The sequence below is a fragment of the Schistocerca piceifrons genome, chromosome 6 (assembly GCF_021461385.2).
Source record: "Schistocerca piceifrons isolate TAMUIC-IGC-003096 chromosome 6, iqSchPice1.1, whole genome shotgun sequence".
Taxonomy (NCBI): domain Eukaryota; kingdom Metazoa; phylum Arthropoda; class Insecta; order Orthoptera; family Acrididae; genus Schistocerca; species Schistocerca piceifrons.
Window position 1 is genome coordinate 82,169,098 of NC_060143.1, and position 12,458 is coordinate 82,181,555.

A 12,458-nucleotide genomic window follows, 5' to 3' on the forward strand; every position below is an offset into this window, starting at 1 on the left:
AGAGTTTGTTTGAATGTCATTCAGTCCAGAATCGGTATGCCAATCCGGCAAAATCCCTGTGGACATTGAGGAAATCATCACACCAACACACCAGGTTGAAGATACGCATGTGGTAAAACACCTCGTCCTGTAGCGTGAAGATGTCTGTAAGTGCCTGGTGTACAACCTCATCCGACAGGAACCGTCACAACCCTTCAAGGTCTTTTGTAAGGGACCAAAGGTGAGATAATCGCATGGGGAGAGATTAGGACTAAGGGCGGGTTCTCGAGTGTATCCCACTCGAGTTGGTGTAACTTCTGCGTTATCACGAAGCAGTGGCACCATTCCACAGTGGTGGTTTTTGACAGACATCCTGCCCCATACACATTCTTACTCTTTGATGGATATCTACCAGGGTTTGTCCTTCAGCGGTCAAGAACAGAATAGCAGCACATTAGTCCTATTTGAACACATTTGGTAATAACATCACCATAGTTTACATTTCCACATAATTACCACATGCACTCGGGAAAGACATGAATGCCTACAAGTCGGTGCTTATACACCCACATGGGAGTCGCACGATGTTGTGTGTACACTACAGCATACCGTTAAATGGAAACTTTTTGATCACCACTTAAAATAACACAATATGATTAAGTCAGGTGGCAGCGCTCTGGAACACTGGTAACTGTGGTGGTACATAATAGTAACAAACCAGTTCTAAATATCTGAATATGATATGTGGTTTGCTTATAATACGAAATGAAGCAAGGGAAAATTCACATACAACAAATTCACCAGTGAATAACTGTGCTTGTTTTACAGAAGAGGAATAAGAAACAAATATTCACACTGACAGGAGAAACACTTTTTTTTTCAGGCAGAAGCATATGAAGTGCCAAATGCAATTTTCAAAATAAAATATATTCTAGGGGCAGGCATTTGTACAACTGCCACATCAATGTTAAAGTCACACTCCTAATTATGTGCTAGGACTTTTTCATGCTGGCTGACAAATTAATCACACTACAGAAACGAGTAGGAAAACCCAAGGGCATATCAGAGCATACTGATGGAGCAGTTTTGTGGCTAAATAATTAACTAGATGCCAAAACAGTGAAAACCATCCACTTATTTACAATTCCATCAATATTCTGTCAGTTCTAACCACTTGCCACTCCTGAAAATTCCATCATTACCATCATCCAACACCATTTTGTGCTCTAGAAGGTCACTTTGTAGTAACCTCAAGTATACGAACAAACCCTGCAGGAACATGCTTCAATTGTTGTCACTGGGGAGTAATGTCAATAAACTTTTGTTAGCAATGATACATCACTTTTCACATTGGACACACTTCACATCAGAGAACCAATTCGTTTCCGCAGCAGAATCTCTCAGCAATTTGTAATGAAATAACTAAGAATATTTTCTCTGTCAATGAACAGTTCCACTCCTCCTCGAGTTTCTCACAATTCTGACTTAGCCAGTAAACCCATTTTCACTGAGAATTCCAATGCCATCTGAGTTGCCACCCTGCTATAAATACTATTGAATCATGTATGGGGAAGAGATTGAACATAAATTTAACAAGATTGTTGACAAGAAAAAGTTAAAAATGAAACAAATCAATCTTCGAGTTACAAGGCTATGGCATAATAGTTGACTTTCACTGTTATAGCTTCGGAACTCCATTTCCTTAAGTCCTTCATCATGCCTGTAATTATTAATACCAAAAGCAAACATGAGTGACAACTGTTACTGGTGCGATTTATAATACTGTCCCTCAACTATTGCGCCTCTTATTCACTCCCACCTCTCACAAAGGCAATGATTTTGTGTATGTCAGTCTCAATTAACTGAGGAGATAAGCAACAACCTGAGCAATCTTGTGTGCCTTCGCTTGACCTACCAATGTAAGCACTTCAAGTGCGACAAGTATCAGCTTAGTTTGGTCACACTTGTTGTTTGGTGATGTTTCTGTTCAAAACAGAGTTTCTGGCTTTTGCTATTAACAAAGGTGGTAGGGATTTGTAGCATCAAATGTGCATCTTAGGACTGTAATGTTACACTTAGAATTTGATATACCTTACAGCATGTGTGCTTTTATTGAGCAGTAGGAAAAACTTGAAATAATATGGCGAAAGAAACCACCTTACCAAAGAAATGAAAAACATATATTAAATTAATTTATGAAAAATTTTACAATGGTCACTGAATTACATACAACACTGAAACAGTTGATGCGAAGTACACAAAACACAAGAATTATGAACTAAAGTCAGTTGCCAAGACAAGCAACATATCCAAGATTGTTTAATGGATTGAAAAAGAACATGTTGTTATGTGGTTGTTCTTTTTGAGAAACTGTCTTTATAACTTCTTGAGCCATAACACCACCTACAATTGCACACACAGGGCTCACTTGTGAGAACAGGCATCTGGAAAATAAACACAATACGTATGTGAGTCATAGTTGTACAATATTCAAATGGAGTTGCAAACTAAGATCAGGAGCAAATAAAATTGACATAGAAATACAGTTTTCATTCTTCTAACTTTACACAAAGCAGATAAATATTATTTACATGCAGTCGAAACAAGATGTGCAGTGGATGATTCAAATAAACATTTGACATTTATAAATCTTTGCCAATGGTAAGAAGCAAAAACTGAGAGAAACTACAGTAGGATTGACAGACACTTGAGTTCCAGACTCTGGACTTGTAGCATTGACACTTACGTGTGGGACACAAAAAAAGACAACAGATATTACCTGAATAATTGCGAGCTTTGATGTTCCCTGAAAGCCATCAGTCTAGGGAACATCAGAGGCAGAAACAATGTATACAGGTGGTGTGTGCTTCAGTGTTGTCATGTACTTGGAGAGATAACTGCTATAGCATGTATTTTCTTTCTTCTCAGAAAGCATTGTGTTCATGCCTTCATAACTTCTCTTACTACTGGGAAAATAACTCCCACAATGCTGAGATCTCACTACTGAGGCAAAGTCAGTTATGGCACATATGTTCAGTAGAGACTCAGTATCAAGGATGGACATAAACTTATAATTGAGTTGTTCTATTAACCACCTAACCAATCCCTAGATGTAACAAACTTCAGAGAATCAATCAATTCACTAATACATATGTTCACCAATCATACAGCCATTAATAGAGGATACTTCAATCATCCAACAATCGAGTGTGTTAAGTACAGTGGTGGGCATGAGAGAAATTCTTCCAAACATTACTAAGTACCTTCTCTGAAAACTACCTTGTAAAGATAGTTTGGAAGCCCACTCATGATGGAAATATATGGGATATAACAGCAACAAATAGATCTGACCCTCTTTGAGCATGCCCATATTGCAAATGGCAAAAATATACAGAATATAATCGAAACAAATAGATCTGACCCTCTATGAGGATGCCCATATTGCAAATGGCATCAATGACCATGGGGCAGTTGTAGCAACAATGATTACTAAAGCACAAAGGAAAAATAAATGAACTAGATTCAATTAGCTAGATTCAGAAGCAGTCATGTCCTCTCTCAAAGAGAGATTCAAGGCGAGAAGTTTTAGAAAGACCTTTGATGTGCAGCAACATACACGCTGCACATTTTCGTATTACGAAAGTATAAATTTGAATTGCACCAAACACAATACGTTAGCTTCCAGAGTGTTGAAGTTGAGATTGCGATGTCCTTTTGTAAGCCAGTTGTATCTCATGCCACATGATCTCACCAGCCGATGGCAGCAGGTATTCAGAGCATAGGACACATGTTATAGTCAGGCAATAGGAAGATCACTCTCGCGTAACATGAACACACAAAGAGGGAAAAGTTAATGGTTTACATTAATATACGTAGTATAGCTACAAGAAAAGCTAAGCTTTCACATATAATACTGGTCTCGAAGATTAATAAGCTACAAGAGAAGCTAAGCTTTCACATGTAATACTGATCTTTCTTTGCGTGTGTTGTACTTTATGATATATCACACAAATGTGCCACTAAATTTAAAATGATGACATAAATTTCTGGTCTTCTGGGTTCGAAATTCTTGTAAATGGCTGGTCCTCAGTGTTCAGTTTTCAACGGTCTGTGATTTAAGAAATTCATCCCACTTTTTCACACGTAACATAATTCATCTTGCATAAAAAGAAATTTACTTTGAAAGTAAAGCTTCATAAACCACTGTTTGCAATACTATCCTGAGACTGTTAGAAATAGGTTCGATTTAGCATTTGGCAGAGAGTGCCAGAAAACAGGCATTACTGTGCACATGCAGCTGCAGTGGTGTAGGAAGCCCACATGCATTATGCCATAAAAGAAACAGGACATCAGAGGATACTCCAAGAGCACAAGAATTTCGTAAGCCATACTAAAATGCATAATTCGGCTTGAAGTGCACATTGGTTTTTTCAAGATTCACAATGAAGTAGGTCCCATCTGATATTAAGTTTTTCAGTGTGGTTTTCTGGGTGTAAATTTTCTTGGAGTAAAAATACTGTACTACCTCACATTTGGTTCTTTATTATGGCATAATTTCATACATGGCAGAAGATGAAAACATGCACTTGAAATTTAGCGAAAAGTTGGAACTAGCCAATACTGTGGAAAGAAACACTTCGTTTCAAATAAATCAATTGCCTCAGCGGAAAGATTAATAAAGCCAAATTTCTTTAGCAAACTGACAAAATAACTTCATTGTTCTGCAAGGCGATTAATGCTTGATTGTTAATAACTTGGAAATAAAATAAAATCAAAAAACTGAAACTAAAAATATATTTTTGCCCTCTGTAATTATGTGAATGAGTTTTAATTGACTTGATAGCTCCCAGCCACAGAAATCTGTTTTGTTTTCATTTAACGAGGGAACTGTAAACAAAGAGGAAACAGGAAAATCACATAACAAAAACACGGGTCCCCACTACAACTCGGACAACTCTGTACATGCGCGAATCTAGCAGCTAGGGTGTGCGTTTTTTTCTCGTTAGCATCCGGCTGCTTGCTGCTACTGCTGACAGCTAACAGCCAAACTTCAAGTAGGGGGAAGCGGGAGAAGGTACTGCTCATATGCGAGTCAACTTCGCATGCGCATGAGCCCGCTGGCAACTGGTCAAACTAACCTAATGTAAACAGTTGTGACGTCACACTCACAGAAAACAGTTTACTGTTACGAAGTATTACATAGTCTTCGCCCTAAGACCTTTCACATATTTTTGCTGTTTGCAGACGCTTGTGTGTGCATGGTGTTTTGTTGCTGTAAATGGCGCATTTCCTTTGCTGCAAAAGTTTTATTTTTTTCCTCTCGTTTATATTTTATTGCTGCAGTATCATTCTCCAGTAGCGGGTACAGTAATATTCTTTGCTAGAGCATCTATTCTTACCAGTCAAAATTACAAAAATTTAACTGAAAGCTAAAACAATGAAAAATTCCCGGGCCATATACACCCTGAACACAAAGCTTAGGACAATAAACAGAAGATGCTGAATGATGTACATTTGGCTGTCAAGAAGGCAATGCGAGAACCCTCCAGTTACTAATGCAGCAGAATCGTATCAGAAGTTCACTCAAAAAACCCAAAGAAATTCTGATCATACGCTAAGGCTGTCAGTGGCTCCAAAGTTAGCATCTGTATACTCAAGGATGCTATAGGACCTGAAACTGAGGGTGGCAAAGCAAAAGCAGAAATACTTAACTCCATTTTCAAATGTTCCTGTACTAAGGAAGATAGAGAAGTACTGCCCAAGATTCTCATAGCACTGAAACATGAACTGGGGTTGAGAAACATCTAAAATCATTAAAATTTAACAAGACTCCAGGACCTGATGGAATCCCTGTCAGTTTCTATATAGATTTTGCAGCTGAGTAGCTTTCATTTTAACTGCAGATACTTTTGAACACAAATCTCTACCCAGTAATTGAAAGAAAGCACAGGCCACAACATTCTACAAGAAGGGCAGCAGCTATGAGCCACAAAACTACGCCCAATCTCTGGGGTATGTCAAACAGAATTATTGCTTCCATGCCAACCAGCACACATCCTGAACAGTCTGGAGACCAAGCCCAAGTATAGCTCAGGCCACAATGCTGTGTTAAAAAGACTGTGCCCGAATATATCTCAGGCCACAATTTTCTTCACATGTGAGCCACCTACTGCTCAAAAACTGGACTCATTTCGTACACCACCACCACCACCACCACCACCACCACCACCAACAACAACAACATATTGACATCTCACTACCTGTCCCTTGACAGGTGCTGCCTTCTGTTGACAATTTCCAGAATTATTTTGAAAGAAACAGTAGCAAACATAACAGCTGCTATTGTGACTAGCTGTGCCATTTGTTCGCACTCACATAATTTCGTATGTGTGCTTGCTAGATTTCACAATTTATTGTATTTCTGCTACAAATACACCAGGTTTGTTGCATGAGCAAGAATTCTGAAGCTCAAGAGATAGACATTGCTCAGTAACTCAGCTCACACTTTCTTTTTGCAAGGAAAATTATAGTTTCTGTCAGTATTATTTTAAAAATTATGATCTGTCAATAAACTAAATATGAAAAATAAATCTTGAAGTTTGGTCTTTTTTTAGTATTTGTTACCCTTGCAGGTATATCAATTACAAATGTGCCAGTAACATTTTAAATAATGGCATAAATGACCAGAGTTTTAGACCCAACATTATTCTAAGTGGCCAATCTTCAAAGCATTAATCATTGATCATATGAACCCCCAAGTTGTGTTTTTATCACATGTCTTTCTGAAAGCCATGGATGAAGGTAATCAGGTGGACACAGTATTTCTTGACTTTCAGAAAGCATTTAACTTGGTGCCACACCAAAGTTTATTCTCAAAAATTGGATTATATGGCATATCTAGCAAAATTTGTGACCGGATTGAGGATATTAAGGTAGGCAGAATACAGCATGTTATCTTGGATGGAGGGTCGTCTACTGATGTAAAAGTATATTCAAGTGTCTTCCGGGAAGTGTGTTGGGGCCCTTATTGTTTACACTGTCTATTAAGGATACAGGGTACTTTTCTGGCTCAATATTATGTACAAATCAACACCTATTTCTTTCAGGCACTGTTTATAATGTATATGTCTTACAGATTTTTTTGTTGATATCAGGTAATGCAGCACACTTTCTAAACATATTAGAAGTATTTTGAATATTTTTAAACCTGATTAGGATTATTAAAAAAATTACAAAGAAATTGATGCATTTTTTTTTCCAAAACGCTTCCTCAAATTACGGTACCATTTAATCCAATGTTATACATTTGAAAGAGACCAAATTTTTACCAGATATGCATGACATGATGGCTGAGGTATTAGACCTATTTAATTCCACCTATTATGTATATTTCAAGGATAAAAATATCACCTTACATTTTAATTTTAATAATTTTTTTCCTAGTAAAAATTTTATTTCTTCTATAATTTAGTTGATTCTACAATAAAGCTTAGGCCTACTACATAAGCATGGACAATTGCAAGTTACAGAAAAAAATTAGAGCAATGTGTTATAACCTTTAATCACCAAAATTGCGTGGATATTTAAACACACTCAATTATGAACAATAGCTGGTTACATGATAACAACTCAGTATCTCTCATTCGACTGCCGTGCCGTGACATGCGGCCGGCGCCATTCGTAGCTAGGTGGTGATCCCGCGCTCAGCCGAGTTGCGGAGCGCCTCTATCGCCGTTTGCGCATACTGTCGTGGTGGCACTGTTAAATGTCGTGGCACTGTCACAACACTTTTCCCCCCCTTGAAGGAGAAAAAAAAAAACACTCACTTCCTTGGAGACATGGACAATGCGGAGACATCCATGGCCTCTTGTGAGGCCCCGAGAAGATCCCGCGGAGAGACACAAGAGTATGGTTGAAAATGTCCAGGACGGAAGCTCGTGCGTGGAACGTGCCTCCTGGACGAGATGATGGGTGAAAACTCCGGAGCAGCATCCATAGGTGTCATGGACCTGGGGGTGTGCTCCAGCGACATGGGTCCCGGAGAAGGCGGCGTCGCGACTGGGGCTGGTTCCGGCGTACTCGAAAGAGGTAGCAACGTCGGCTGCATCAACACGTACGGTAGATCGGCAGCAGGGACAGGACTGGCTTCTCGGGCTGGTGGAGGTGAAGGAAGGGGCGGTGGAACCGGCGTGGCCACCACTCGTGGGCGCATCTGGTCGTAATGGCGAACAACCATGCCATCGTCCGTACGTATTTCACAAAGCCGGCGGCTGCGAACAGCCTTGACCACCCCTGGAATCCATTTAGGGCGAGATCCATACCCTCGTGCCCACACGTCGGCGCCCACCGAGTATTTTCCCACACTAGGGGATACAGCACAAGGCCTGACAGGGTGAAGCAGGTGCAGTAGAGTGCGCGGTTGGCGGCCATGCAAGAGTTCAGCAGGGCTGCGATCACCCAGAGGCGTGAAGCGACAAGAACTCAGAAATTGCAGCAGAGCGTCATCTGTGGAAAAATCACTAAGGAATTTTTTCATCTGGCTTTTGAAAGTGCGGACAAGGCGCTCGACCTCCCCATTCGACTGCGGATGGAAGGCCTGCGAAGAGAACTGAGGGCCATTGTCCGCGACGATCGTGGATGGAAGACCTTCTAGCGCAAAGATTTTGGACAAAGCCAGCGTCATCGCCGCAGTGGTGAGCGATGGACATCGAACAACAAACGGAAACTTCGAGAAGGCGTCAATCAACAGTAGCCAATAAGTACCGAGGAAGGGGCCGGCAAAGTCAGCGTGCACCCGTTCCCATGGCTGCGCCGGATCAGGCCACGGAGAGGGCATAGTACGAGGTGCAGCCAGTTGTTGAGCACACTAACCACACGCAGCAACCATGTGGGCGATGTCCGAATCAATACCGGGCCAATAAACGTGTCTGCGGGCCAGGGACTTAGTCCGAGAAATACCCCAATGGCCTTCATGCAACAGTTTCAGAACATCTTTGCGAAGAGAGGCTGGCACCACGACCCGTGGAGATGCGCCATCCGTGGCCAGAAGAACAACACCATCACGAACAGACAGACGAAGGCGCAAGGCATGGTAGTTGTGAAGGGGATCCGATGCCCGGCCCTTGGTTCTGTCCGGCCAACTTCGTTGAATAAAACCGATGACCTGACGCAGGACCGGGTCCCGCGCAGTAGCCGACGCAACCTGCGAACCTATAAGTGGAAAACCCTCGACCGCACGACGTTCTTCCTCATCAATGTGGAAACAGAGTAGTTCATCACGATCGAAAACCGGGTCAGGGCCCATCGGCAATCGCGACAATGCGTCAGCATTGGCGTGCTGGGCGACAGTGAATCTCATAGTGAAAACAAGACAAGTATAAGGCCCAACGTTGCAGGCGGTGAGCTGCCTTATCCGGCAGCGACGCCGATGGGCTGAACAGAGAGACCAGCGGCTTGTGGTCGGTGATGAGGTGAAACTTAGAACCATACAAAAAAACGCTGAACTTTTTTAGAGCATAAATGATAGCGAGCGCCTCTTTTAGATTTGAGAGTAACGCTGCTGCGCATCGTTGAGGGTCTTGGAAGCATAGGCGAACGGTCGTTCCGACCCATCCTCATACCGATGGGCGAGAACAGCCCCTAGGCCATACTGTGACGCGTCAGTCGCCAGAACCAAGTGCTGACCCGGACGGAATGTGGCAAGACAAGGCGCCGACTGCAAATGAGCCTTCAGGCGGACAAAAGCCTGCTCACACTCGTTCGACCAACAGAAAGGAACGTTTTTGCGTAACAGTTAATGCAGAGGATGAGCTACCGCCGCCGCGGATGGAATGAATTTGTGATAATAAGCAATCTTGCCTAGAAACGCCTGGAGTTCTTTGACCGTAGACGGTCGGGGTAGAGCGTTAATGGCCGCAACGTGCTGACGTAGAGGACGTATACCCTCACGGGACAAGTGGAAACCAAGATACACAATGGAGGGTTGGAAGAACTGTGACTTGTCCAGATTGCACCTCAACCCAGATGCAAAACCTGAAACAGTGAACGCAAATTGCGAAGGTGCTCCTCAGTGGAGGCCTCCGTGACAACAAAGTCATCCAGATAGTTTATGCAGCCGGGAACGGAAGCCATGAGCTGTTCCAAAAACCGCTGAAAAATGGCCGGCGCGCTAGCGACGCCAAATAGTAACCGCTGGTACTGATACAACCCACAAGGAGTGTTGATAACGAGAAATTCCTTGGAAGAAGCATCCAACGGCAACTGATAGTACGCCTCCGATAAGTCAAGTTTGGAAAAGAACTGGGCCCCAGCGAGCTTGGTAAATAACTCCTCAGGACGGGGAAGAGGATAAGTGTCAATGAGGCTCTGAGCATTGACAGTGGCTTTAAAATCACCACACAATCGCAGACTCCCGTTTGGTTTAGAAACCACCATGAGTGGCGATGCCAATTCGTTGGAGGTAACAGGAAGGAGAATCCCTGAAGCTGTTAACCTGTCTATCTCAGCCTTGAACCTGTCTATCTCAGCCTTGACAGGTGCACGCAACGCCACCGGAATAGGGCGTGCCTGGAAAAACTTAGGGAGAGCTGTAGGTTTAAGAGTAATGTGGACTTCAAAATCCTTGGCATGACCCAGACCAGCAGAGAACACGGACGAAAATTCAGAACACAATCCATCCAGCTGTTGATACGGAATATCCTCAGATATGATGTGCACATCATCATCAATGGAGAACCCGAACAACTGGAAAGCATCATAACCGAACAGGTTTTCAGTGCCCGCATGATTCACCACATAAAACGTGAGGGGCCTAACAACAGACTTGTAGGCAGTGGAAGCATCAAACTGGCCAATGATAGGAATTTGCTGTTTATTATAAGTTCTCAGATTTCACGTAACTGGAGACAAGGGAGGGGAGCCCAATTCCAAATACGTGCGAGAATTAATGAGAGTTACTGCAGAGCCAGTGTCCACTTGCATGCGAATGTCTTTATCCACAACACGAACAGTAACAAACAACTTATTTGTTTGAGAAAGCACACAGTTAACATCCATGTCCGATGCCTCGTCCTCGTCGACAGGAACTTTAGGGGACTGACACACAGAAGCAATGTGGCCTTTTTTCCTACATGAATTACACGTGGCCCAATGTTTTGGACACGCGGCCCTGTCATGCTGTACAAAACAACGTGGACAAGAAGGAAGTGCGGAACGAACCTGCTTCTGTGGTTGCTGTTTTCGCTGCGAGTGTTGCGGCCCAATGCGACGTTGTTTATGCGAGTGAACCGCCGCCACATCTTCGTTCTCCTGTGAAACAGGCAAATTGTCCGTGTCGAAAGTTGACTGTACAGTGCCTACATCACACCACGTGTCTATTTGCGCGCCAGCAGCGTGAGACACTTCAAAGGATTGAGCGATGCTTAGAACTTCCAACAACGACGGGTTTGGCAGTTGTAGGGCACGTTGCCGAACTTCTTTATCAGGAGCAAGCCGTAGAATAGCATCCCTAACCATTGAATCAGCATAAGACTCATGATGAGTGTCCGTGACAAACTGACATTTCCTACTCAGACTGTGTAGTTCCGCCGGCCAAGCCCGGTAAGATTGATGGGGCTGTTTACGACACCTGTAGAACACCACGCGGGTGGCAACGACGTGGGTGTTTTTGTGGTAATAGTTAGACAATAAGTCACACATTTCTTGGAAGGACAGAGAGGCAGGTTCCCGCAGAGGGGCTAACTGAGATAGCAGCTGATAGATCCGTGGGGAAATCCAAGATAGAAATAACGACTTACACATAGGAGCGTCGACAATGCCGAAAGCCAAGAAGAGTTGCCGCAAACGCTTCTCATAATCCTCCCAGTCTTCAGCAGCCTCGTCGTAAGGAGGGAATGGAGGCGGAGAAGAGGAAGACAGACGATGAGTAAGCGACGTCGACAACGCCTGAATAGCAGCCGTCAGCTGCGTTTGTTGTTCAATGAGCGTTTGCATAAGCTGTTCCATGTCTGCCCCGTCACGAACACACAAATCCACAACGCAGTGAAAATATCCCATCCTCATCGCCAAAAAGTGTTATAACCTTTAATCACCAATAATTGCGTGGATATTCAAACACACTCACTTATGAACAATAGCTGGTTACATGATAACAACTCAGTATCTCTCATTCGACTGCCGTGCCGTGACATGCGGCCGGCGCCGTTCGTAGCTAGTTGGCGCTCCCGCGCTCAGCCGAGTTGCGGAGCGCCTCTATCGCCATTTGCGCGTACTGTCGTGGCGGCACTGTTAAATGTCGTGGCACTGTCACAACACAATGCTTTATAAACTTTAGGAAATGTTTCTACCTGAATTCTGAAAAATACAACTTGTGGGAAATTGTGAATGAAGATATGAGTCCAATTAAACAGTGCCTCAGAATATTCCTGAAGCATAGTCTTCATCCTGCAGCATTTCTTCATCTTCCTTTTGGCACACCTTCT

At 43.0% G+C, this 12,458-nt stretch overlaps 1 protein-coding gene across 1 annotated transcript in view; it reads right to left on the reverse strand.

Annotated features, from left to right (window-relative positions):
- Window positions 1-2,137: 2,137 nt before the first annotated feature.
- LOC124802728 (SUMO-activating enzyme subunit 1) overlaps window positions 2,138-12,458 on the reverse strand; it is a 54,699-nt gene continuing 44,378 nt past the window's right edge. The window contains exon 6 of the mRNA XM_047263695.1: window positions 2,138-2,423. Within this exon, the coding sequence (XP_047119651.1) occupies window positions 2,264-2,423 (160 nt within the window). The 3' untranslated portion in view covers window positions 2,138-2,263. The remainder of the gene's footprint in view (window positions 2,424-12,458) is intronic.